The sequence below is a fragment of the Labrus mixtus genome, chromosome 6 (genome assembly GCF_963584025.1).
Source record: "Labrus mixtus chromosome 6, fLabMix1.1, whole genome shotgun sequence".
NCBI lineage: Eukaryota > Metazoa > Chordata > Actinopteri > Labriformes > Labridae > Labrus > Labrus mixtus.
The window spans coordinates 18047752-18070627 of NC_083617.1; the positions used below are offsets into that span (position 1 = coordinate 18047752).

General features: G+C 39.8%; 1 protein-coding gene across 1 annotated transcript in view; it reads right to left on the reverse strand.

Moving 5' to 3' along the window:
* The window catches only part of LOC132975633 (uncharacterized), a 60741-nt gene that overhangs the window by 15626 nt on the left and 22239 nt on the right, over positions 1-22876 (reverse strand). The window contains exon 2 of the mRNA XM_061040325.1: positions 2268-2372. Coding sequence (XP_060896308.1) covers positions 2268-2372 — 105 coding nt within the window. The remainder of the gene's footprint in view (positions 1-2267; positions 2373-22876) is intronic.

Consider the following 22876-nt stretch of genomic DNA (forward strand, 5'->3'; position numbering starts at 1 on the left):
CGACAGCCTTTTAGTATGAGGCTGGTGACATTTGGTATTTTAAAAGGCAGAGTTTTGAATTAACAGGGTTTTTAAGAATAAACAGCAAGGAAAAGAGAATTTGTAGACAAAGGGCAACTAATTAAATCTGATGTGGATACAAACACTCAAGAAATTAATCTGAGAGCTGGCAAGTGAACCTCATAGTCATTGTTTCCTTTTGGATCAGAAAGAGCCAAATCAAATGAACAGAACATGACACAACAAATGAGGTGTCACCATCCTGCTTCGTACAGATCTCACTGTATAAATTATATATTCAATTAGGAACACATTCCCCCTCTTGCAGCAGTAATAAAGGATAAACTGTGCATGCTTTTCCCCCCAGTGTGAATCTTTGCATCCATCATAAGCAGCAGAGCATCGAGCGCGTTGACGGAGCCTCTCTGCAAACCGCTTAATTTTTTTTTTAAGATGATGGACCGTGACTGACCATGAACCAAAAGACGGGCAGCTTTGCTTGCTGTGTGTGCAGGCTCAAAAATATTACTGCTGGGAAATCCATTTCCTGCAAGTGTTGCAGTCTCGACACAATATGCCCTAAATGCTCTGCATCCTCAAGTAAACCTAATAACTCTGACGCACAGCTAACTGTGAAAATATTATGCCTCTCTCGTCGCTTGCAAGTGAACAAATGATAATTGCAGTAAGTACATTCCTCCCAGCACCTATAATTTTGTATACAGCTGCAAGTTCTCAGAGTCGCTTTCTCATCCCATTACGGATCAACAAACTATTTTTAATTTAGGCTGAAAAGAAAAGTATGATGAGCAAAAACAGAAAGAATATCATAGAGATGTGACAAGTCTTTTTATTTTTTAGATAATCAGAGTACATTATTGATAGCCTGTATGTTATTATTTAATATGTGCTATTGATTTGAACCTAGAACGATGCCTTAGATAACCACTTGGTAGTAATGAGAGCAGTGTAATAAGATTTTCTGAAGGGATTAAAGAGAGCTTTATAGATCTACTTATTTTAGGATTAGGACAGAAGAGACAATAAAGATAAATCTACATGGGTATGATGATGCAGTAGAACAGCTAATCTTAAGATATTGAGTCAGAAATCATAAAAAAATAAAAACAGACTGAATGTCTGTTTCTCTGCAAAGCCATCACACTAAATAGCTGAGGAATCACATTTCTTCATCATATTGATGCAAAAATCCTTTACAAATCCAATATTACCATGTTGCAGTTCTGCTCATTGATTTGCAATGTTTCCCACAATGATAGCATTTGATAGCACTCCCAGGATTGTTAAATAAAAAGCTGATATTAATAAGAGTCCAAGCCTCTCCCCAAAGTGAAACATGGCAAAGGATTGTTTTAACTTTTTAATAGTTTTAATCTGTTGTCATCCTGCCTCTCCCAGTGCACAGTAAATTAAAGACATTTATGAAATGGTTGCCTTAGGTAATGTTTTCATTTGTGTTAAAACTCTGCTATAATTCAGTCCTTTTTTAATTACAAAGTCATTAATTAATTTATTCCTTTTGGGTGTGTTTAGGGGGTAGGTTCACATGGGTTTGGGTGTGAGAGTGATTGTTTAAAGCACTTTTATAGAGTGCATCAAAGCTAGAGTCTTATTGACTGAGTTATTTTTTACTCATTTCCTTATTCTGTTTTACAATTATTGCAAATCCAGGCACGGACCAAGTCTGGTAGTTGGGGAGGTGACAGCTCACTTCCTGAGCATTGCTGAGGTACCCTTGAGCAATGGTGAGCAGAGTTAATGGTGCCCATGGAAAGTCACACTAAATCTAAAAAAATATGCGTAAACTCTCCAATAACGACTTCTGAGATTACTGACAGAAATTGAAGTAGTAGGCTGCTAAGATTTGTTTGAGTACAAGCTTATCCTGTGTTCCAAGGGTCCTCTGTTCATTAACATTTTAAGCCGTTTACGAGGGCTATCTTTGCTGGTCCAATCCAAAATAACTATAGTCGATAGAAGTGTCAAAATCAGTTTATAGAGTTTAAATTGTATTCTCTTGACAAAATAATCAATGGAAGTTTTTTTTATCGTGGCCATAAGAGCTGATATTGTTGTGTGTTCCTGTGATTTTGTCTACCACAGTTTGTGTATCAGAAACCAGAGCAGATTGCTGGTTGTGGCCCTGTGGATGAAATAAATCCATGACCTTGGTTAGGGGGGTTTCATGTGTTGTGTGGCAGGATAAAGCAGACCCCTGGGTGCCTTGTTAGGGGGGTGTGACTCACCTGCTTGTGGTGGTGGTCGTAGGAGTTGATGTGGTTGTCGTACTGTTGGTGTCTCAAGTACTGCTTATTGCACAGTTCGCAGTAAAGGCTGGAGTCTCCCTCCTCCTGTAGATGGATGGATGGGTAGAAAAAAAAGGACAAAAGAAAGAGAAATGTGTTAGGGTCTGAATAGAAGATCTCACTTTTTGTGTTGAGCGTCTTTGTGGTGATCTTGAGAATGATTGTATCATTAACAAGATAAATGACCCTTCATTTTCACCCAGAATTTATTTAACAAGAAGATCAGTTTTCACTAATTTCTTATGTCCTCAAGCCCTTTGTAGGTTTTATTTTTGAGCTGGAAAAGGGTTCTGTAGAAAAACTGCAAGCTGAAATGAAATGAGGAGAAAGTCTCTGATGAAGTTTTCATATACATTATTATCAAATTGAAAACCTGTAGCTCTAAGAATCTGCCCAATCTGTATTTTCTAGACCAGGGGTTCCCAAACTTATCATCCCGCGACCCCCAAAATAACGATGCGAGAGACCGGGGACCCCCTCTGTCCCTGGAAGTGGTTAAAGCTTAACGCTGCACACAGCAGCACGCACAACTAGGCTATCCAAACACTGACATTATTAAAAAAACGCAGCAGCCTTAAACTCATTGAACAACATTTTTTGTATGTCATTTCACAATAATGGGTAAAATATGTAATTTCAAGTCATTTCCCGTTCGTATTTGTTTTTGGAAGGCATCTCGCGACCCCCCTCCCAGTGTCTCACGACCCCCCCAGGGGGTCCCGACCCACACTTTGGGAACCACTGTTCTAGACCATAATAGTAGAGTGAACAAATGTCTCTGTCGAAACTAAAATGTTCGTGTAAAAGTCACCAGTCTCATTCAGCCGTAAACACACACTTGAATTTCATTGCTATCATCAGACTAGATCATGCTTGTTTTATGACGTTCTCTGATGTGACACAACAATAATATTTTAATCATGATTTATGTATTTTCTGACACAGAAAATTAGGAAAATACTGTTCATGTCCCTGTACTTTTTTTCTATACTGAGAAAACAAAAAAAGACACAATGCAATTGTGTTATTTACACCCTATGAAGACATCTAGTCTTATAAACAGTACGGTACAGAGCTGCGGTTGTTGATGATGACGGTTGCAGATGTATTTATTAAATGTTGGTGGTTACCATGTCGGCTGGTCTTAACTGTAAACACGGAAAAGTGTGTGTCTTCAAGTTCCTAGTGTGTAAGTAGGAGTGGGTGATAGAGTGGGTGAGGGAGTGGTACAGTCAGAGTCAGTATGGGTCATAAAATGCACTAAAGGGAATTATGTATTTATCATAATCAAGCTCTTAATTTGTTACCTGCCATATTGTGTGTGTGTGTGTGTGTGTGTGTGTGTGTGTGTGTGTGTGTGTGTGTGTGTGTGTGTGTGTGTGTGTGTGTGTGTGTGTGTGTGTGTGTGTGTGCGTGTGTGTGTGTGTGTGCGCTCTTATAGTGGTTGTCATGTGGAGTGATGCTGTCTCTACAGCTTCCAATGGCTAATGGGCCTTTCAATCACAACTATTGATCAGGAATCTGAGTGTCTGAGCCACCGCACACACACACACTGATGCACGCACAAACATGTACACAAATCTTACTGAGCCCATGGCTTTTAATAGAGCAGTGTGACGGACATTCACAGACGTAAAAATGCAGGATTTTACTCTTGGGCTTCTGCAGACACGCACGCACGCACACACACACATGCACAGACGATCACACACACACACACACACAAACACACACTCTCCATTAATGGAAGATTGATTTATCTTTAAAAGTAGGGAACATTCAATCTCTGACATGACCTTCAGTGGAGGTCTGTGCGCTGTGTGTGTGTGTGTGTGTGTGTGTGTGTGTGTCAATGTGTGTGTGTGTGTGTGTGTGTGTTACAGTTTACATAAGTTGTACGTTTTAAACTTTTTGTGTTTTCAAAATTGGGAGTGTTGAAGGTTTCCTGAGCTCTGCGGCTGTAAGGAGACAGTCTGAATGAAGGGAGAGAGACAGAGAGAAAGCAGTGAGCAAGTCAGGCGTACAATGTGACAGAGAACAGATGGAGACAAACAGACTGACAGTGACATAAGCGGAGGGGAAATGCACACAACCTTGTTTAATCCCTCACAGTCCCAGAACAGCCGCCATCCTCGACCATTACCGCCAGGATCTCCTGCTTCAGTCAGCATTAGCTCAGCACACAAGTGATTACTGCAGCTACCGTAATCCCATTAAGTAACAAATCTATGTTGCATTATTCTATTACAGAACAAAACATCACATTTGCATTATTTAATCAAAGACGGCATTGGTTTGCATTATGTCATTAAAGACATCGTTGGGCTGCATTAGCTCGCTGAAGATGGGTTTTGGTGTCCATTAAACATGGGGCCTGGATGGCTTGGAAATTGCTGCTCAGTAAACTCAAAAATTAAAACACATTGCTCTTCAGGAGCTTTTGGTACACTGCATCACAACAATAAAAAAAGAGGATCTCTTGTTGCCATGGGGAAAGAAATCATTCATGTTATTTTTGTTTTTAAACTGAGGGAGAATGTTCCTGGAAGAGAAGACATTTTCTGACCCACAGTGAGAATTAATTTTTTTAAACCCACAGGACAAACTCTTAGATACCTCCCAAAGCTGATCCAGATGTGTGTTGCATAAACTTCACAAACTATTTTTTAGATTTAAGTTTATAACACGTCACATTTTTTGATGATTTGGTTCTATATCAATGTTGCAGGATTCTACAACTGCATTCTTCAGAGTTCATTTTAGGGCTTTCAATTGATCTTTTACTTTGACAATTCAATTGTCATCATTCGTCATTTACTAGTTACAGAAGTGAAGATCTTTGTTTCTAAAATTTGGTATTACTATAAAGAGGAACAAGAAACAATCAAATGAAAATGGAACTAGGAACTTGTGAATTGTTTTGCAATTGTAGACTAGATCATTGGTTTACATTGGTGGAGGGTGCCTGAGTTCTCAGGGGTGGCGGGAGGCTCTTTCCCTTTCATGTGGGCCCTGGGGGGGCTCAGCTTTTCTTACATGTATCAAGCAAGGGGGCTCCCAGGAAAAAAAGGCTGGGAATCACTGAACTAGACCATAAATGAAAAAGAAAACATTAAACAGGTGGATGTATTATGTATAAAATCCTTAGTTTCATCCTTAATAAATCATAACTATTTTGAAATAGTCTATCAAAACCCAGACTCACTATGAACAGGTTCTGGACTGTCTTTAACATTAGGAAACTGAAAAGGAGAATAAAGAAGATGAAACTAGATGATTCACAACAGTGTATTTGTGTTAGCTGTTGCTGTTGGTTCACAAGAGTCTCCCTGATTGCTCTAAACAAAGAAAACAGATGAGCTGCTGGAGAACAATGCATTTTTTATGCTGTTGCAACATGATTTAGAAATATCTTGGGAAACATAAAAAGGTCGATTTAAGAAACATAGTTTACTTTTTTTTTTATTTTTTTTTTTAAATGTGACATATTTTGTGTGATGCCAAAGCCTGCGAAATCTGAAGACTTAAATGTTTAATTAGTTGGCTCTCAGGCTGTAGGTTAGACAGTGTTTTCCTGTGTAAGAGTTGTGTTGCCTAACCTTAACCAAACTGACTCTTTCATTACTATTACTGCAGGTTTCATTTGTTATGTTTTTTGTTGAGCACGTTACCTGTTCTTTTCTGTGTACTGTAGCTTTAAGGATGACGTTTTGTCTTACACATGATTGGCATTAGAAACTGTTGACTATTGGGCACCTGAAAACTGTTGCCTTTATACAAATCTATTGGACACAGAGCAACAGCAGCAAGGGAGTTGTTTTCATGACCGACCAAATCAAAGGTCAACAATCACGTCTCTTAACTCTGTCTTCACCAACTACTGAGAAAATACCCGTCTCTGCAGCCTTGTGAAGCTTTTTGCACCACTTTTCCACTTGTTTACTTCACATCTCTGTCGTTTGATGGAGGCAGTTTTGTCTGATTTGTTGGTGGAAACTACAGCTCTTGTTCGGTTTGAAAAACAAGACAGTGATCTGTAAGAGGCTAAAATGTGCTTAGAGCTGCAGAGCTGGTTGTTAACATCCAATTAGCAGAAGTTGGTGCCTCATTTTGACTTTGTGTTTTATTTTCTACTGGAGACAGAGGGAGAAAAACATGATAAAAGCTGAGGGGGGGGGAAACATCAAATAATCAAATTTTTTTAATATGTCTGGCTCAACTCAATAGCTTGAAATGTATTACTTTAGCTGAAACAAAGCTGTCGGCTGTAACTAATTTGATTTTGGAAGTCGTGTAAATGGCTTGATAAGTCTGAAGTGTGAAGACTTGAGAAGTGAAGCTCCTCCACGGCTTTTTTTCCCAGCCTTGCACGCTTGCCGAGCAGCTCCTGTAAATGACTTCTCTTACTGACAGATCTCCTTTCCTCCATCTCCCTCAGGGTTATGTTCTTTCTCCGAGCTTGTACTTTCTTAACACTAATGACTAACTGCATCCAGTGTGTAGAAAGATGTTTTTTTTAATCATTTGCAGAGGTTATGTTGGGCCATTTTTAATCTTTCGACAAAAACTGTTGGTCATTTTCTGAAGCTGTAGTGTGGCAGAATGATCACAGGGTTGCTTCAAAAACTAAGGACAATGTCACAACCATTTCTGAAGCGTACTGTGATAGAAAATAGCAAAATTAGTAGACATCTGCAAATATCTGTCGTTGACTGCAAAATGTGTGTTAAGAAAAACACAGTTAGAGATTAAATCTGTAGGAAGGCACTGCAGCATTTGTCCCTCCTACGATGCGGGATAAACTCTAAAAATGTTGTTTAATCTAGAATTCCTTGCATGTTTTTGAGCAAATTTGTATTGCAGCTTGTGCTCAGCAGCTTTCAGCAATAAAATCAGATTAGTGAGGATGGTGAGAAAGTAGCCGGAACGATCATTGGGAGAAACTGACTCAACCTTTGGGAAGCATATGGCCAGTAAAGCTGAGTGAACAGGTTAGCCCCTTGGAGGATGCTGCGAGGCCTCTGGGTGACATTTTAGAGTGCCAATACCTAAGATTAAAATAATATGGGACTGCTTTATCCCTGCTGCATTGTAACTGCTTCATTTGCAGACAAAACGATGGAGCTTTGTATCTACCTGAGAGCGTCATATTTTCCACTGACAATCAACTTTTATAGGACTATATGGAGCTATTGCTTCTCTAGCTATTACTTGTGTTTTTATCTTTTTATTCCATGCTGTTTAATTTTCTGTGTGTTTTATTGTTTTATTTAATTGTTTTTTATTATAGTTTTTTTTTTTTTTTGCATTGTAAATCCTGCCCGGAAACAAACAACAAACATCCTTCTGGGACAATAAGGATTTAAATTAAAAGGGGAATGAAGTGTGTGTGTGTGTGTGTGTGTGTGTGTGTGTGTGTGTGTGTGTGTGTGTGTGTGTGTGTGTGTGTGTGTGTGTGTGTGTGTGTGTGTGTGTGTGTGTGTGTGTGTGTGCGCGTGTGTGTCTGCACACATACAGAAATATGTTGTGTGCACGTTTGTGTGTTTCATGCCAGCATCCACAAAACAATCAGAATAAGTGCATTTCTCTAATTGAAAGGAAGGAAAACAAATAGTTGACCTTCCTGCCACTGGCTAGAGTCTATTATATTATATTACAATACATAGAGGGGAATAGGGTTGAGTTATTCGCTCCACAGATATCTAGATTTACAAATTTCAAAGATCAACAAACCATCAATATCATCTATTGGTAGGGAACTGACTTAAGACCATATGTAAGAGGTGAACGTTTTCTCCTGGTTAAAATATTCTGTTCAAAGTCACTTTTTTATACAAGTAAGCATGGGGCTGCTTTACAGTAATGAATGGAAAGATATGTCAATTTATTATCTTCATAAATATTTCCCTGATGCCTAAATTACAACTGCTACATTACAACATGATGTTTATTTTCTGAATTATGTTATGTTCAAGTAAAAAAACTAAAAAAAAAAAAAAAAAAAAGCCTTTAAGCTCGGTATGCAGTAGGGCGTGGTGGAAATGTGTTGTCATGGCAACCTGTCAACCAGGTCAGAGACTTAAAAAGGCATGCTCTATCCTCTTGAAGTCACTTGAAATGGCAAATTAAGTCAGTTCTGGCTCCGAGTGCTAAATTTGTATTGGCCAGAATGCAATATTTGAGGCTTTAAATGGGCTTTTACCAATGCTGATGTGAAAAAGAAAACCATTTGAAAGGAAATGAGCAAGTGTTATTCATTGATTTTCTCTCTGTGGGTGACGGTTATTGTTCTGCAGGGTCTGTTAATCAGGCAAATGTTGGTTTAAAGGTTGTGAACAGTGAGACAGTTTGTCCACTTGGATCCACCTGGAAACTTAAGCATGTTGTGATGGAGAATATCTGGTAGCTTGTTCACAATCTATCTTAAATTATAGAAAATTGGATGAGCTTTAGAGAAATACAAGAGTAAATACTGACTCAGCAGCAGTCAAAACATGTTCGGTTGATTGCTTCAGAAGGATGCACATCCCATTTGTAACGTGAATGACGTCTGCATCTTGTTCTTCTGCAGTTTAAAGGCACTTATTGACGTTTCTTTGAGAATAACCTGACTTATTTATGAAATGTAACGTCACAACGAGAAAAACAGAGCGATCATACAGTACAAAATATAAGTCTATAAAATGGCAGCTACACATAATGTATTGGCGCACAGTTTCTTGTTCCCTTGTCAAGAAGGAAATACATTTCTACTAAATTTATTAATTATAGACACGATTTTCTATTTTTAAAGATTTTAATGATAAAATTGAAATGTAACTACTCTTCGATGATGAAGTAAGAATATGGCATTGGGTAGCAGGAAGACTGAAAACAAAGAAAAAACATCATATTAAAGGCCCAGATAAACAATTGAAAACTACTGTGGGGAACTTTCATTTTGTGCTGACTTTGGGAACCCCTGTGGTTAAAGCGGTTAGTTTGATGCGTTTGCTGATCTTGTCCTTTATGTGTAAACCTTGTTTTCTTCTTCTGCCGCTTTAAGACATTTCAATCACTGTGAATCTTTTCTGTGGAAACTCAAAACAAAGGCACTTCTGGTTTGCATAATGCTAATCACTTTATTTGACAGCAACCTGAAGCAGGGGGAACAGGCATTCACAGTACTAAATAGACATTGTCAATCTTGTCACTGATGGTATTGTTTGCTTTAAGGTCATACAAAGGCATCACATTTCATTTCAGTCTGTTTCATAACCTGCTGAAAAACTCCTGACAGTATTTGAATTACAAGCTTTGTTATTATAGAACATATAATTAAGGGCAACAGTAGAAGATTTAAACGTATAATATGTAGAATTTTATGTCAGTGTTTTACATTAAAATATCTAAATTAATAAAAAGTTGACTAAGCCTATGTTATATTTGTTTTTGTTGGGTACTTACATGACCTCAAATATTTCCAACAGTTATCAAAGCTAGAGTAATCCCTTAGTTTATAGTTGTAACGGGACGTGTCTTGTCGAGGCGGCCGCCATGATGAGCTGCCATGACAGACAGAATGTTTATCGTTGCCGTGGAAACACCGGCTGTTACGTCAAAGAGCGCTACACAAGGAAGTGGGAGTTGCTACTGGAAGCTGCCGTTTGTTCCTGTATGTGGTGCTGTGATAAAAACGTCAGGTAAATTATACTCGGATACATCGTCAGTAAACATATTTCTCTTTCTAAGGTCTGTTTCGCCCGTTTCTCTTTACTACGTCAACGTGGAGTAGAGTAGCAGAGAGAACTCCCATGACTCCCCGTCAGCCTCGACCTCATCTTTTGTTGCTGAAGTATTGATTGAGAGCCCTCTGGCGACGGAATCTAAATATTGTATCTTTAACAGATAAGTCATCTGTTTATTATGAAATGATTATCTGTTTGTAGCTATGATACCAGAAAGACAGTTTACTTCACATGCTAACTGTCTATCGATATATTCTCACACTAACTTATATTAACAGAAAATCTTCACAGGAAACTGTGGCGGCTTTTCAACTCTTTTCCTGCTCTCTCAGCCGTTGGAGTTGCATCATTTCAGCTCGCCAAAACAGCTTTCCAGTGTGTACGCACAGGGGACCTCCTGCATCACTTCACATTTAATAAAATGTTGTCAGAGCGTGCTGGTAGAGGCAGATCTGTGCGCTGAGGGACTGACACAAAGCAAGGCCGAGGCTCAGGCTGCAGCACCTCGAGCCGGGACAATAAAGGCTGAGGAGGCTGGACGTGTCTGAGCTCCAGCTGCCCAATGTGCTGCAGTGAGGCTTACTCTGGACTGCTACTTTTTTTTTTTTTTGCCCTTTTCCTTTTTTTTTTTTTGAAGGATTTTGTTGCTTACACAAGCACTAGAGGAGTGTGTGGGGCAGCTGGTAGCAGAGGTTTTCTCAAACGCAACTTAAGCAGATAGAAGCAAGATATGTTTTTATCATCAAATGACTGGCTTGTACCAGTTTCTGTAAGATGACACCACCCAGTCAGTTTACACAATGTCATTTTCAGGACATGGGAAGCATCATGGTGGAAACTGGATCAAATTAGGCAGAGTAAGCTTTTTGTCAACATCGTTGCATTCATTATTTAGTTACTCTCTTTGTGCCCAGCTGCTTTTATAAATGACGATTCTTCCTCTGGTTATTTTTCCCAGAATTTAGAGTATACGAAGTTAAATCTTTGAGGGAAACCAGGGCACAGCAATAAAGCAAGAATACATGACTTCATGGCAGGACAGTGAATCCACATCTCAATAACTTCATGATGAACATGATGTAGCTTCTAACTAAACATTAAAAGTTAGTACGTTAACTAATGTGGGCATAATGATATTTAAAATTGACCATTTTTAACATGAAAACATTTTTAGTACAGCTTTAATTGTGACGCTCAAATGTCTTTTGACCGTAACAAAAGCCATGCTAATGGGTGAAGTATATTTGAGATGTTAGGCTATATTCTCTATTCTAAAATGGATCTTTCAATGGTGAATGCTTTTAATTCATAACTGGGTTGTGATTTCATCTATCTCATGTCTTCACTTCAGGGCAGGATGTATAAGAAGCAGCTCTACAGTCTGTGAAGGAAATGGACAAGTATAATGATCACTTAGAACATTTCTACAGTCTTACAAATTGCAAAGGGAAAGATGTTTTGATGTAGCAACATTTGTCATACAGTCTAGCATCAAATAGAGAACACGGCGTACATGAAAAAAGTGTGTTACGGGTCAAGAATGGATGTGTGTATCTCCGTCTGTCATAAGAGGGGGTCTGCTCTTGACTTTCCAGCTCACTTAAAAGGAGGACAACTTCTTCAGAGCCACTCTGGTTGCAGAGTCTCAAACACAAGGGAAGAAGTCGCGTGTGCATGTTGGCTGGAGCCAAAAGACGTGAGAGATGAAACATGTGGCAGAGCCTCTGGCTTCATATCAGCAATGCAGGATTCGATGCATATTTTACAAAGTTGTGTGTTGTGTAAAGAGCGCAATGATGAGCAACGTTTGGAACGTGGCTGCTGTGTGCGAACACATTTAAACTGAGATGAACATCTTATATAATGCAGATGTTGGATTTTGACTTTAGATGTAAAGTTTTTGTATTGACATCTAAACCTGCCGTAAAGAGTGCTTGCTTTTGAAAATCATCTTTTATCTCCATTCATGGCTCAAACTTTTCAGACTGGCTTCTGTCAGCTATGTGGCTGCTTTCCTGTTTCCGTCCAGTTCTTTGTCCTTTCAGGGCCTGGCTGATTACTATCAGCTAACTGAATTATCCTGATGGGACTTGACTTCATTTAGAGTCTTGATTGAGCTCTAACAGGAACCAGATAACTGCCACAACAGTTCTGTGGCACAACCTTTAACCGTATGAATAGAAAGCAATATCCAAATAAAAATCTATGATTAACAATTGGTTGCAAGTCTAAATACGGACTGAAATATGATAGCTATAACTTTAATAGAATCATTATGCTTACATACTAGTGTAGGACATTATTCTTTAAACGATTTGGTGAGAAAAAGGTGGAAAAAGAAAAGAAAATAAGGTTTATGCAAAATGCAAGCCTTGGCATCTGTTAAAATAACTGGTGAATAGTCCAGCAGCTTTGTCAAAAATTCTACTTATTACATATTTATAATCAAATTATAAAAATCAGTAGCGTTTTGATGGTGTTGTGCATTCATTTTCAAGATTCAGTGAGATTTTTGGCTCATGAAACATCCTTTCTCCTTGCCTGGTCAACTGTGCAGCAGCCAATAAATTCACAACTTCTTGCAGCCAATTTAATATTTTTAGTGCCAAATAATATTTTGGATCACAACCGTTGTATCAAACTAAGGTGGGCTACCTCCTAGAGCGCCAGTAGACCCGGCAGACTTCAAAGTCAGAATTAGCACACACGCTAACATGCATGTATGCATGTGCACAGCCTGCCGCCCACCCTCACACATACACACTCTCACTGAAACTCTCCCTGAGTCTTGATGGCGAATATTTCATGCCTCATTTGTCTGAGTGTCTGAACAACAGAAAGCGAGAGAGACAGAGTGATAAAAACTAATGACAGAGACAGGACGAGAGGATGAATAATAGAAAGAAAAGATGAGAGGGAGCCGAATAATAAAAAAGAGAAGATGAGACTGTGGAGGGAGAATGGGTGTTGAAGTAATGATGCAGGGATAACATCCTCCTTATTGTCTCTGCAGCTCCCTCTGTGTCCCCTATCTATGTCTTCTTCTCCTTTTGTCTCTCCTCTAAGCCTCTCCATATCTCTGTCTTTCTTTGTCGGCCTCATCTTTCAAGTTGTTTCATCATCGTCACGGCCGAGTCAAAAATCTCTCCAAGTCTGTTTTTTCTGCTCTTGAACCGAGACCACTAAGGGTGTCGTGTGGCTAAAACCCGAGGATGGATTACTAAATTGTCCATACCTTACGTGTCAGTGAAAGAGACACAAAACAAACAAAGGGGAGACAAAGGAGCAACGGAGAGTCAAAGCAACAAAAAAAAGGGACAAAAAACTAAAGCAATACGTTTTCCACAGATACACAAAACGAGCTATGAGTGACACAAAGTCATTACAAGAGAGAGATGCTACAAAACTACAGTAGTGCAAAATTGATTCAATAAGATTCAAAATGACAACAAATGCACGCAATTCAACATCAAAGTGATCCAAAATGGCCACTAAGGCATATAGAATGACTAGACAAAGATGCGAAACAACTTCTTAGTCAGGAGAAGTAAAGCTCAAGTGATTTTTGAAGTCACTGAGAGGTGCAACTCAACAAAAAGAAAAAAACCGGAATGCAAAACAACCACATAGTAACAATAAAATAACAAAAAAATAAAAGCAAAGGATGCAAAATCCATATACAAAACAACAAAACAACCATACAGTGAGGCAAAGGGACCATGAAAAGACTCTAAGTCCTCGCAAAGACTTTCAATATAACAGAAAAGATTTCAAATGCAATGAAAGATGACGCAAACTGACGACAAAAGTACCTCAAAGTGAAACATGGTAACCTAAAAGATGCTCAGAATGTATACAAAAACACACAAAATAACGTTGTTGTGAAGCAAAGTGACTAAAAAGTGGTCGCAAATAGATACGTTAACGCTTAGGACACAACAGTAATGACAATGACACACTGAGATACACTAAACAAGCACACAAGCAAAGGGACCACAGAAAGATGGAAAAGTTCTTGGAAGAGAGCGAAAAACTAGAACACATGAAGCAACATGAACACAACTGCTTAATGACCACAGAGACAAAATGTGCACAGAAAGAGATGTAGAACAACAAACAAACATAAGACACAAAACAACTACGGCGTGGAAAAAAGTGAAAGATGCCAAATGTATGCAGGGGAGCGAAACAGAAAACACGGCAAAATAAAATGTTTAAGATTAACATCGACCACAAATAGATTCAAACCGGCTGAACAGTGAAGAAAGTGAGCCAAGAGACGAGGATTGACTAATTAATACAAAATGTATTTGAAGACACAACATGACCACAGTGAAACAAAATGACCTCAAAGAATCTCAAAGTGGCCCGAAAATCGTTTTAAAAAGTGATCCAAAATAGCCAAAAAGGTCATTTATTCTGACAAAAAGACACAACATACCCGGACTTTAAAGCAACATGAGCAGCGGGGGATGCCGAAAGATTACAAAGAGAAACAGAAGCTTAATGGCAACAGAAAGATGCTTAAGGACCCAATCCAACACAATCAGGTGCTTTTTTTGCATCTGGCTCATCTAGTGCGTCTGTCTTTTTTTTTTTTTTTTTTTTGCAGGAGGGGGTTGGGGGCTTTAAGTATGTGTGTGTCCAGGGGGCGTCTATGTTCACGTCTGATTTTCTCACCTGTCTACAGAACCAGAGTCGGACTCCCAGCAGCAGGAGGTCCTCTTGCATCGTCATTTAAAATTCAGATCGTGTCCTGGTAGATCCCAGACAGGAATCACCTTCACATATCGGTTACATCAACCATTTTATACTGAATCTCAAATATAACACAGCAAAAAAAAGAGTACATGGGTGTCCCCCCCCCCCCCCCCCCCCCCCCCCCCCCCCCCCCTGCCAGGCACCTTTTTCTCTCAGCTAATTTACAGCATGCTGAATCGTGTGTTTGAAACATCGACTCTCCCCATCTCAAGGGAGGTCCTTAGGCTTCATGTTACATTTCTTTAACTTTTGAAACTGGCCTTAATTAACACCCCGCAGGCATCATCAGCTGCTCCTCTTCATCAGGACTCTGCATTTTATGATTCTGTTAGTTTAAATAATTTAATCGCAAATAAGCTGAAGAATGAGGAAACACGTCAAAGGTTCAGCGGAGGAGGAAATGAGTTGCGTGTCTGAAGAACAAGTTCCTTTGATAGGAGCGTGACATCTCCGAATCCCGACTCCTTTCTTCTCTGACCCTCCCCTTTCCTCCTCCCCCATCCTCCTCCTCCTCTGCTCTCTCATTATGTGCTGCTTTAATTAGCCCGTCTGATTCGGCGACTGGACTTCAGAGAGACGGCGAGAGAGAGAGGAAGATAGAGAGATGGAGACAGGGAGGGAGGAGGGGGGAAAGGAGAGAGATAAAGGACGGAGTAAAGAGGGTTTTTGAAGTCGACAGTGTACTTTGTGGGTTAATTACGCAGGCTTTCCTCCCACTTCTCTTCCGCCTTCACTTTTTCCTTTTGTGAAAGATAAATATATGAGGATGGAGGGGTGCTGGACTGAAATATTCATGTTATGGATAAGATAAGAATGCATATCATATGATATGATGTCTCCTAAAATGACCAGAATTGATGTTGTCCCTTGTACTTATTTTGCTCTTTTTGTCTTCTTTCATCTCATTAATCACATTCTTCCTGCTGTTGAATTGACTGTGGAGCTGAATGAGCGATAGTTTAAAAAACATTTATCCAAAGAAGAAGTCTTTCCTCAGTTAAATTTATGAAAGTTTGGAACAACTCAAAAATGAAAACACTGTGAAATAAAAGTATGAATTACTTAACAAGTTTATTATCAGAGAAGTACACATTTATCAACTCAAGTAATTAAAAACTGTGCACATATACTCATACACAGTAGGTTGGCACTCCAAGTTGACAGTAGTCAAGAAAAAAGGGCGAAACTGACCTGAGGAAGAGAATATGTTTTTACGGTCGAGCTAATGTATCCAAGTATAATTAGCATTATGTTTTTATCACAGCAGCACATACAACATCAGTACGGCAGCTTTCAGTAGCAGTTCCCGCTTCCTTAAGTAGCAGCCTTTGAGTAAACATACGTTATTGCCATGGCAACAATAAACATGTCTGGTCTATTGGCCGGCGCGACAAGACACGTCCCATTACAACTTCAGAATGACAGAGTCCTCTGACTTTGATAACTGTTGGAAATATTTGATGTAATGTAAGTACTCAACAAAAATAAATCCTGTATACTTTTCTTTTTTTAAATTTGGGCGGCAGTAGCTCAGTCCGTAGGGACTTGGGTTGGGAACCGGTCACTGTGCGGACCATAATATGAAAGTTGGTCTGGTAGATGGAGAGGTGCCTGGACACACTTCCTGTTCATGCATGTGTGTGATTGGGACCTATGTGTGTGAGAAGCATGTGCCTAAAATAACAGTGTACTACCAGAATTTCCCCTCAGGGATTAATAATAGTAAGTATATCAAATAACATAGGTTTAATTTTTTTTTTTTTTCTCATTGTAAGTCATACATTTATTTAAGTCATACATTTATTTAAGTCATACATTTCACTATCACACCTTTTACCTTTCTTGCTATTCATATTACTGAAGCCAAAATGTGTGTGCACATCTGCAGGTCAATAGTGGATTTTGGGGTATCACCTTTGCCCAAATATGGAATTTGGCATTGGAAATGTTTACAGTTTAAAAGTGTTAACATATAATTTTTTTGTGTCGTATGTAAAGGGATGGTTGTATCGTGTATATTTTCAGGTATTTTTGTTGGACAAACAACGAAACTACGCTTTAGGAAATGTTGTTTTTGGCATTTTTCACTGTTTTGTTGACCATAAAAAGATTCCCTCAAATATCAAACAGTCAGCAGATAAATTACTAAAACAGTTTCAAAGTGTGTTTCCGTACCAGTGACTTAGGTCTGAAAACATTTGTATCAGCCTTCTGACACCATATGTGTTAGACTCCTTTGTGTACGTGTTGCTGTTGTGCCTCAGCTTGCTCCCACACGAGCCGGATACAGGCCAGATTTCAAAGTTGTGCTCAATGCCAACTTCTTTTAAGGGTGATTATACTACTCAGTGTGAGCTATTATTACAAGACAATATGGGCAGTCATATATCCAGCCACTTGAAGAAATGAAACCAAGATTTGTTCTTGTTGTTTTGACATTTAACCGTTTTTCTTAAAAATACTGATGACACTCTTCTGATGTTCTTTTTTTTGGTACACCTTAAAAAAAAAAAAGTACTGCCAAAACTTCACAATGAACTGAAAAGATAAGATAAAAAAGTACTGTCCTTTCTATTTTTCAGTTTAATTAGTCGTTTATATGATGACACACTGGTCGGTAGCCACAGCTTGTATAGTTTGCTGACTCAGATATTTTGACTTTAACAGCAGAGAACAATAGGTGTTACTGACATTATTAATTATGTCTGCATTAAGAAAAGCATCCTGGTAAGCCAGAATTGTGAGCCAGCATGCACCTCAGTCCTGCACTAAAACACCTTATAGAATGCATCCATCATTTCATGATTTATTCAAAATTGAAGGATAAGATATTTTAAGTCTGTTGAAATTAGCAAAATATGACTTTTTTCCATCGGCTAATCTGCTGTTATAATAATCTTTAAATGGGAATTAAGCAATGCACAATAAGTGAAACTCAGTGATCAGACACATCTGCAGGCTGAGGTTTTATGAGCTCTTGCAGGTACAACTTCTTAATCAGTTTTGACCTCTTTAAACATTTGCCTCTTTTAAATGACTCTAGAAGGAGGTGAGAACTTTATCGCCCCAACCCGTTTAGACATGTTTCCTTCTGTCCTCATTACCACTCACAACTGTTTAAGTGGAACGGGTACGGTGTAAAACAACAACATGGAGTTGTGCCATTAGAGTTGAGAAACTTTCATAAGCAAACTATATGGCTGCTAAGTGTGCTATTTCTTCCAAATCATAAGAACCAGACTAGTTATGATGCATAAATTGTACAGTGAGTGTTATCTATACATTAAATGTGTCATGCAAAATGTCTGGGTTTTGTGTTAAATTGAAGTCATATGAATTAGATGTTGGATTTCGTCACCAAGTCCAGAGCTCACGTTTTCTTCCTTTTATTGGTTGTAGTTATGTTCTATTCACACTGAGGCGATATGGTTTACTCCGGGTGATAACAGCCCTTGTAAAAGGCAACAGAACAGAGAGGTTCCAGACAACTTTGCTTTAGAGAAATGATCTTGGCTTGCTCCAGGAATGACATGAAACCAAGTTGCCTAAACGGATGAGCCATGTGGTTCTGTCTTCAGCTGGAAGAGATCCTGCACTGCAGAGAAGTCCAAGACCTCTTTTCTGCTGTTTCTGTGAGCATAAAAACAAAGGTTCCTCTTTGTTAGTTCTCTGTATATCAACATTAAGGAAGCCTTGTCACAATCACAACGACAAGCCTTCCATGGTTCCAGCTTCTGAGTCTGTGAATGTGTGAAAAGTCCTTTAGTCCGTACTCTGGGTCAAGCTGCCAGATGATCTGCTGAATTCAACATTTCTCATGATGCAACTTGATAGCATCTTTTGTAAGACCCTCCCTGCAGAGAACTGCCCACTTTCTGTCTTTCATTCTCCCGTCTCCGCTGTGTTAACAATGTTTTCTTTCCGAATCCACGCTGACATAATACTGATGACATTACCAGCGTTCCTTTTCTCGGACTACAGCCTCGACACATACACCGGTTTCCACTGGATGAGAATCGCTACCTCGGACACATTGCAATGCTCTTTACAGATTCAGTTTTGAGATTCATTTTGAGAGGCACTCTTGCATCTTAGTGCACCTCGAATGTGTGGTGATGTTTCCATGAATCTGGCACTTCAAGAAGTCGCACTAAGTCTACACCAACGTGATGAAAACGAGACAGGCATATTGACATTAATATTGCATCAATTTCAGGAGTGTTTGCCATGTTGTTTCGTGAAGACGACCAACATCCTGGCCAAACAGTCTGATCCTATGAATAAACATAGTTCTCACTGACACACACACACACACACCCATACACTTCACACACACACACACACACACACACACACACACACACACACACACACACTCTGTCTGTCTGCAGTGCAATCCTCATCACTAAGGCCTCAATGCAGGGCTCATCCTTCACTATTACAGCAGTTATTTCATGTTAGACTGAGAGTTTATTACTCCCGCTGGATGAAGATTTGGATGGATTCTAATGGAGAGAGAGGCCAAGCATCACCTTCACCAACACTTTTTTATCTAAATATATGAGAGGCAGGCTGCTCTGAAATCAGCCAGTGGGTCTGCAGTACGCCCCCCCCCCCCCCACCCACCTCTGCTTTACAGTCGATATTGTAAAGGCTTTTATCCTGCAGTCTACACCACCTGGAAATCATAGAGGACCACTCTGATTGAAGATGCAGATTAAAATGCATTTGAGCGGCGTCTTTGATTAAATGTTGTCAGTATTATTGACTTCAAAAATGTTTCAAGTTGTGGCGGGTGAGGACCTTGGCAAACCGCGGGAACACCGGTGCCGAGTGGATGCAGCATTGATGTGCATGCTGGTATATTGGAGAGTAAATTTGTGTGTGTGTGTGTGTGTGTGTGTGTGTGTGTGTGTGTGTGTGTGTGTGTGAGATGTAGCAGGGAAGTATCTGCAGCCAGAGGGCCAGATGGAGACAAATGGATGATCTTTCAAGACAACAGCCCTCCAATTAACACACAGACACTCTCACAAATCACCCTCACACACCCCACATCCACACACTCATGCAAAGCAAACACTCTCGCACAACTACATAAGCCATATACACACTCGCGCTGATTTTATGTAGGGACACACACTTTAAGTACCGTGCATATATGGAGATACATAAACACACACAGAGCTGAGTGTGGCAGCGACAGATCGTGTCTGAACACATTGGCCTCATTTCCTAAAAAATAAGTCACGGCAAATTGTGCAACAGTCATGTACATACTGGTTCTGAAATGACCAGTAAGTCATTAAAGCACATTTTGAGATATATTAAATGATCTTTTAATATTACATACATTCAGTTTAGATATGTAACATTTGAGTCAATTAAAGGTTGCCTCCTTCGTTTGACCTTGAGAATGGTCTAAAACATAACACAGTTCATCAGGTGCAAATATCACTGAAAAATGCGTCTGCATATTTTATGATACTTCTTTACCTCTTCATTCATAAAGCAACCCAACTAAATATGCAAACGATTTTCTGATTAATTGTTTCTTGACTAATGCAGTCATGGAATATGTATTTTGTACAGTTCAGATACCTCCCGCCTGAAAGGATTCATCTAATTACACTTTATTTCAGTAATGTATGGTGCTGCTCTGATGGCAGGTCGCTGCAAGGATTTCTACTTTACCTTTTTCATGTCATTTAATATGTCTAATGACTCTTTTGTACATGTGTTTGCAGAATTATGTGGCTATTAGTACAGAGTTTGTGGGACTGTAGGTCTATATGTGGGCTGCAGCAGGGCGTGATGTTTGTTATGGAAACAAAATAAAGATAGAAAAGTTAAATGCATAAGTCAAATTTGTAATTTCTGTGTCCACAGTCATCAAAATAACAATCATTTTGTTCAATATCAAAAAACAACTGGAAAAAACATTTTCTTATTTTCATTTAGCTTTCTCAAAAGCGCCCATGTTTCATCACATATGCCTCGTGTTAACTCAAACAAAAAACAAAAAAGTCTCCAAAAAGTTGTTTCCTGCCTCCCTTAAGCACCACATGTGTTTACATCTCAGTCTATATCATTGAATAATCACTACATGTTGGTATTGTGAAAATGACTACAGGGAAACTTGTTGGCAGGGAATATTTCTCAGATACAACAACATTATTTATACTCTCCCGTATGTCTGAGGGGAAACTTAATCCAATAAAAGTTTTCCATGATATGTCTGTCTGAAAACGTAATTGTACCATCTTATATCTCTTTAGCGTGAGGAGGAAGCGTCTGATTAAGTGTCGGATACGTCAGTATTCGGCCCGAGGTTTTATGGATTTCTTTGGACCCTGCAGCGTGACCAGGAATAACGATTTTGGATCGCAGCTTCAAGCGCCGGATCTGGACGGGTTAGCGCTGCTTGTAGCTACACGGCCCTGTCTTTAACCTCCAGCTCCTTCCTCCCTCTCCTCCTCTTCCCCACGCTTTCCTCCTCCCTCAAGCAGAGAGAGCCGGCATCCGCCTGGACCGCGCCGAGCGAAGATAGTGTGACCAGGAAGAGGCTTAGTTTCACTTACTACCCCCAACCTTTCCTGCACATTTAATAAAGTGACTTTTTGTTGAACCTGAACTCTTCCTCATTGCATTCAGGGGGCTGAGGTTACCTCCACAAATACACACTTTTATAGACGAGTGCCCTATCAGAATACACACACGAACACACTCATTCTCCAGGCAGATACACCAATCAGCCCATGACAGTGTATCAGCGTCAGACATACATCTACAGGCTTAGTTAGGATTAGACCACACACACACACACACACACACACACACACACACACACACACACACACACACACACACACAAACACACACTCTGCAGATATCCACTCGCATCCAAACAAACACACATAGATGCTGGTATTATACACACATCCTCTGTCCAACGGCCTCACACACACACACACACACACACACACACACACACAAACACACACAAACACTCACACATACAGGCACTGTGTTTCTCATTATCATGCATAGTGGTAGTGGTTGCATTGATTTTCACTCTGTCTTAAACTTAGCCCACACAACGTGCATTTCAGTGTGTGTGTGTGTGTGTGTGTGTGTGTGTGTGTGTGTGTGTGTGTGAGTGAGAGTGTGTGTGCTTGTGTGACTGTGTGTGTGTGTGTGTGTGTGTGTGTGTGTGTGTGGTCAGCTTGGCAGAGCTTCTCCAGGCTGAGTGAAGATTATGGCTCAGAGATTTTTCACTTCTCCTCCCTTTTCTCCTCCTTGCTCTTTCACTCCCCCCCCCCCCCCCCCACACACACACACACATACATTCACACACAAACACACACACTCGAACTCCCTCTTCTACTGTCTCTTTATTGCTGTTCACTCCATCAATCTCTGCCTTTCCTTCCGAAAAAAAAAGGAAAAGTGCCGTTAAGGAATTTCTAAGAGGTTACTAAAGGGAGCGGGAGGAGGAGAAAGACATAAAGAGACAGAAGGAGATCAAGATGAATAGATTTAGAGTCCGTGGAGGAGAAGAGAGGAGAAACAGATAGGAGGAGGTATGTAGGAAGACAAGGGGATGAAAGAGAGAAAGCGCAGGTGGGTAAATAATGAACAGACTGAGGGAAGGAGGGATAGAATGAGGGGGTTTCAGCTAAGATGGGATATTATTTTGAAAAATAGGGAAGCAGTGACAGAAATCCACTGGAAAGGATTGATGAAGGAAGCTGTGAAAAGCGCATCGTTGCTCTCGCCTCACTACGGTGCTTTCAATATCTAACGCCCAGCTTCTCGGACGTATGAAAATACTGCCAAAAGACTGAGCTGCTCTCCTCCAGTCAGAGGGGATCACTCAGCCGAGATCTCTCAGGCATTATAGCTATATTATAAGATGTCTTAACCGCTGGCATTGCTCCATTCTAATTAACTACCTCACAGCGTATAGCTGGCTCCTCAGACATTTAGTTAATGGTTTGCAGTAAGGTATGAGCAATCCAATACTGCAATTAGAAAGGTTTACTAACTTGCAGCAGGAGGTAC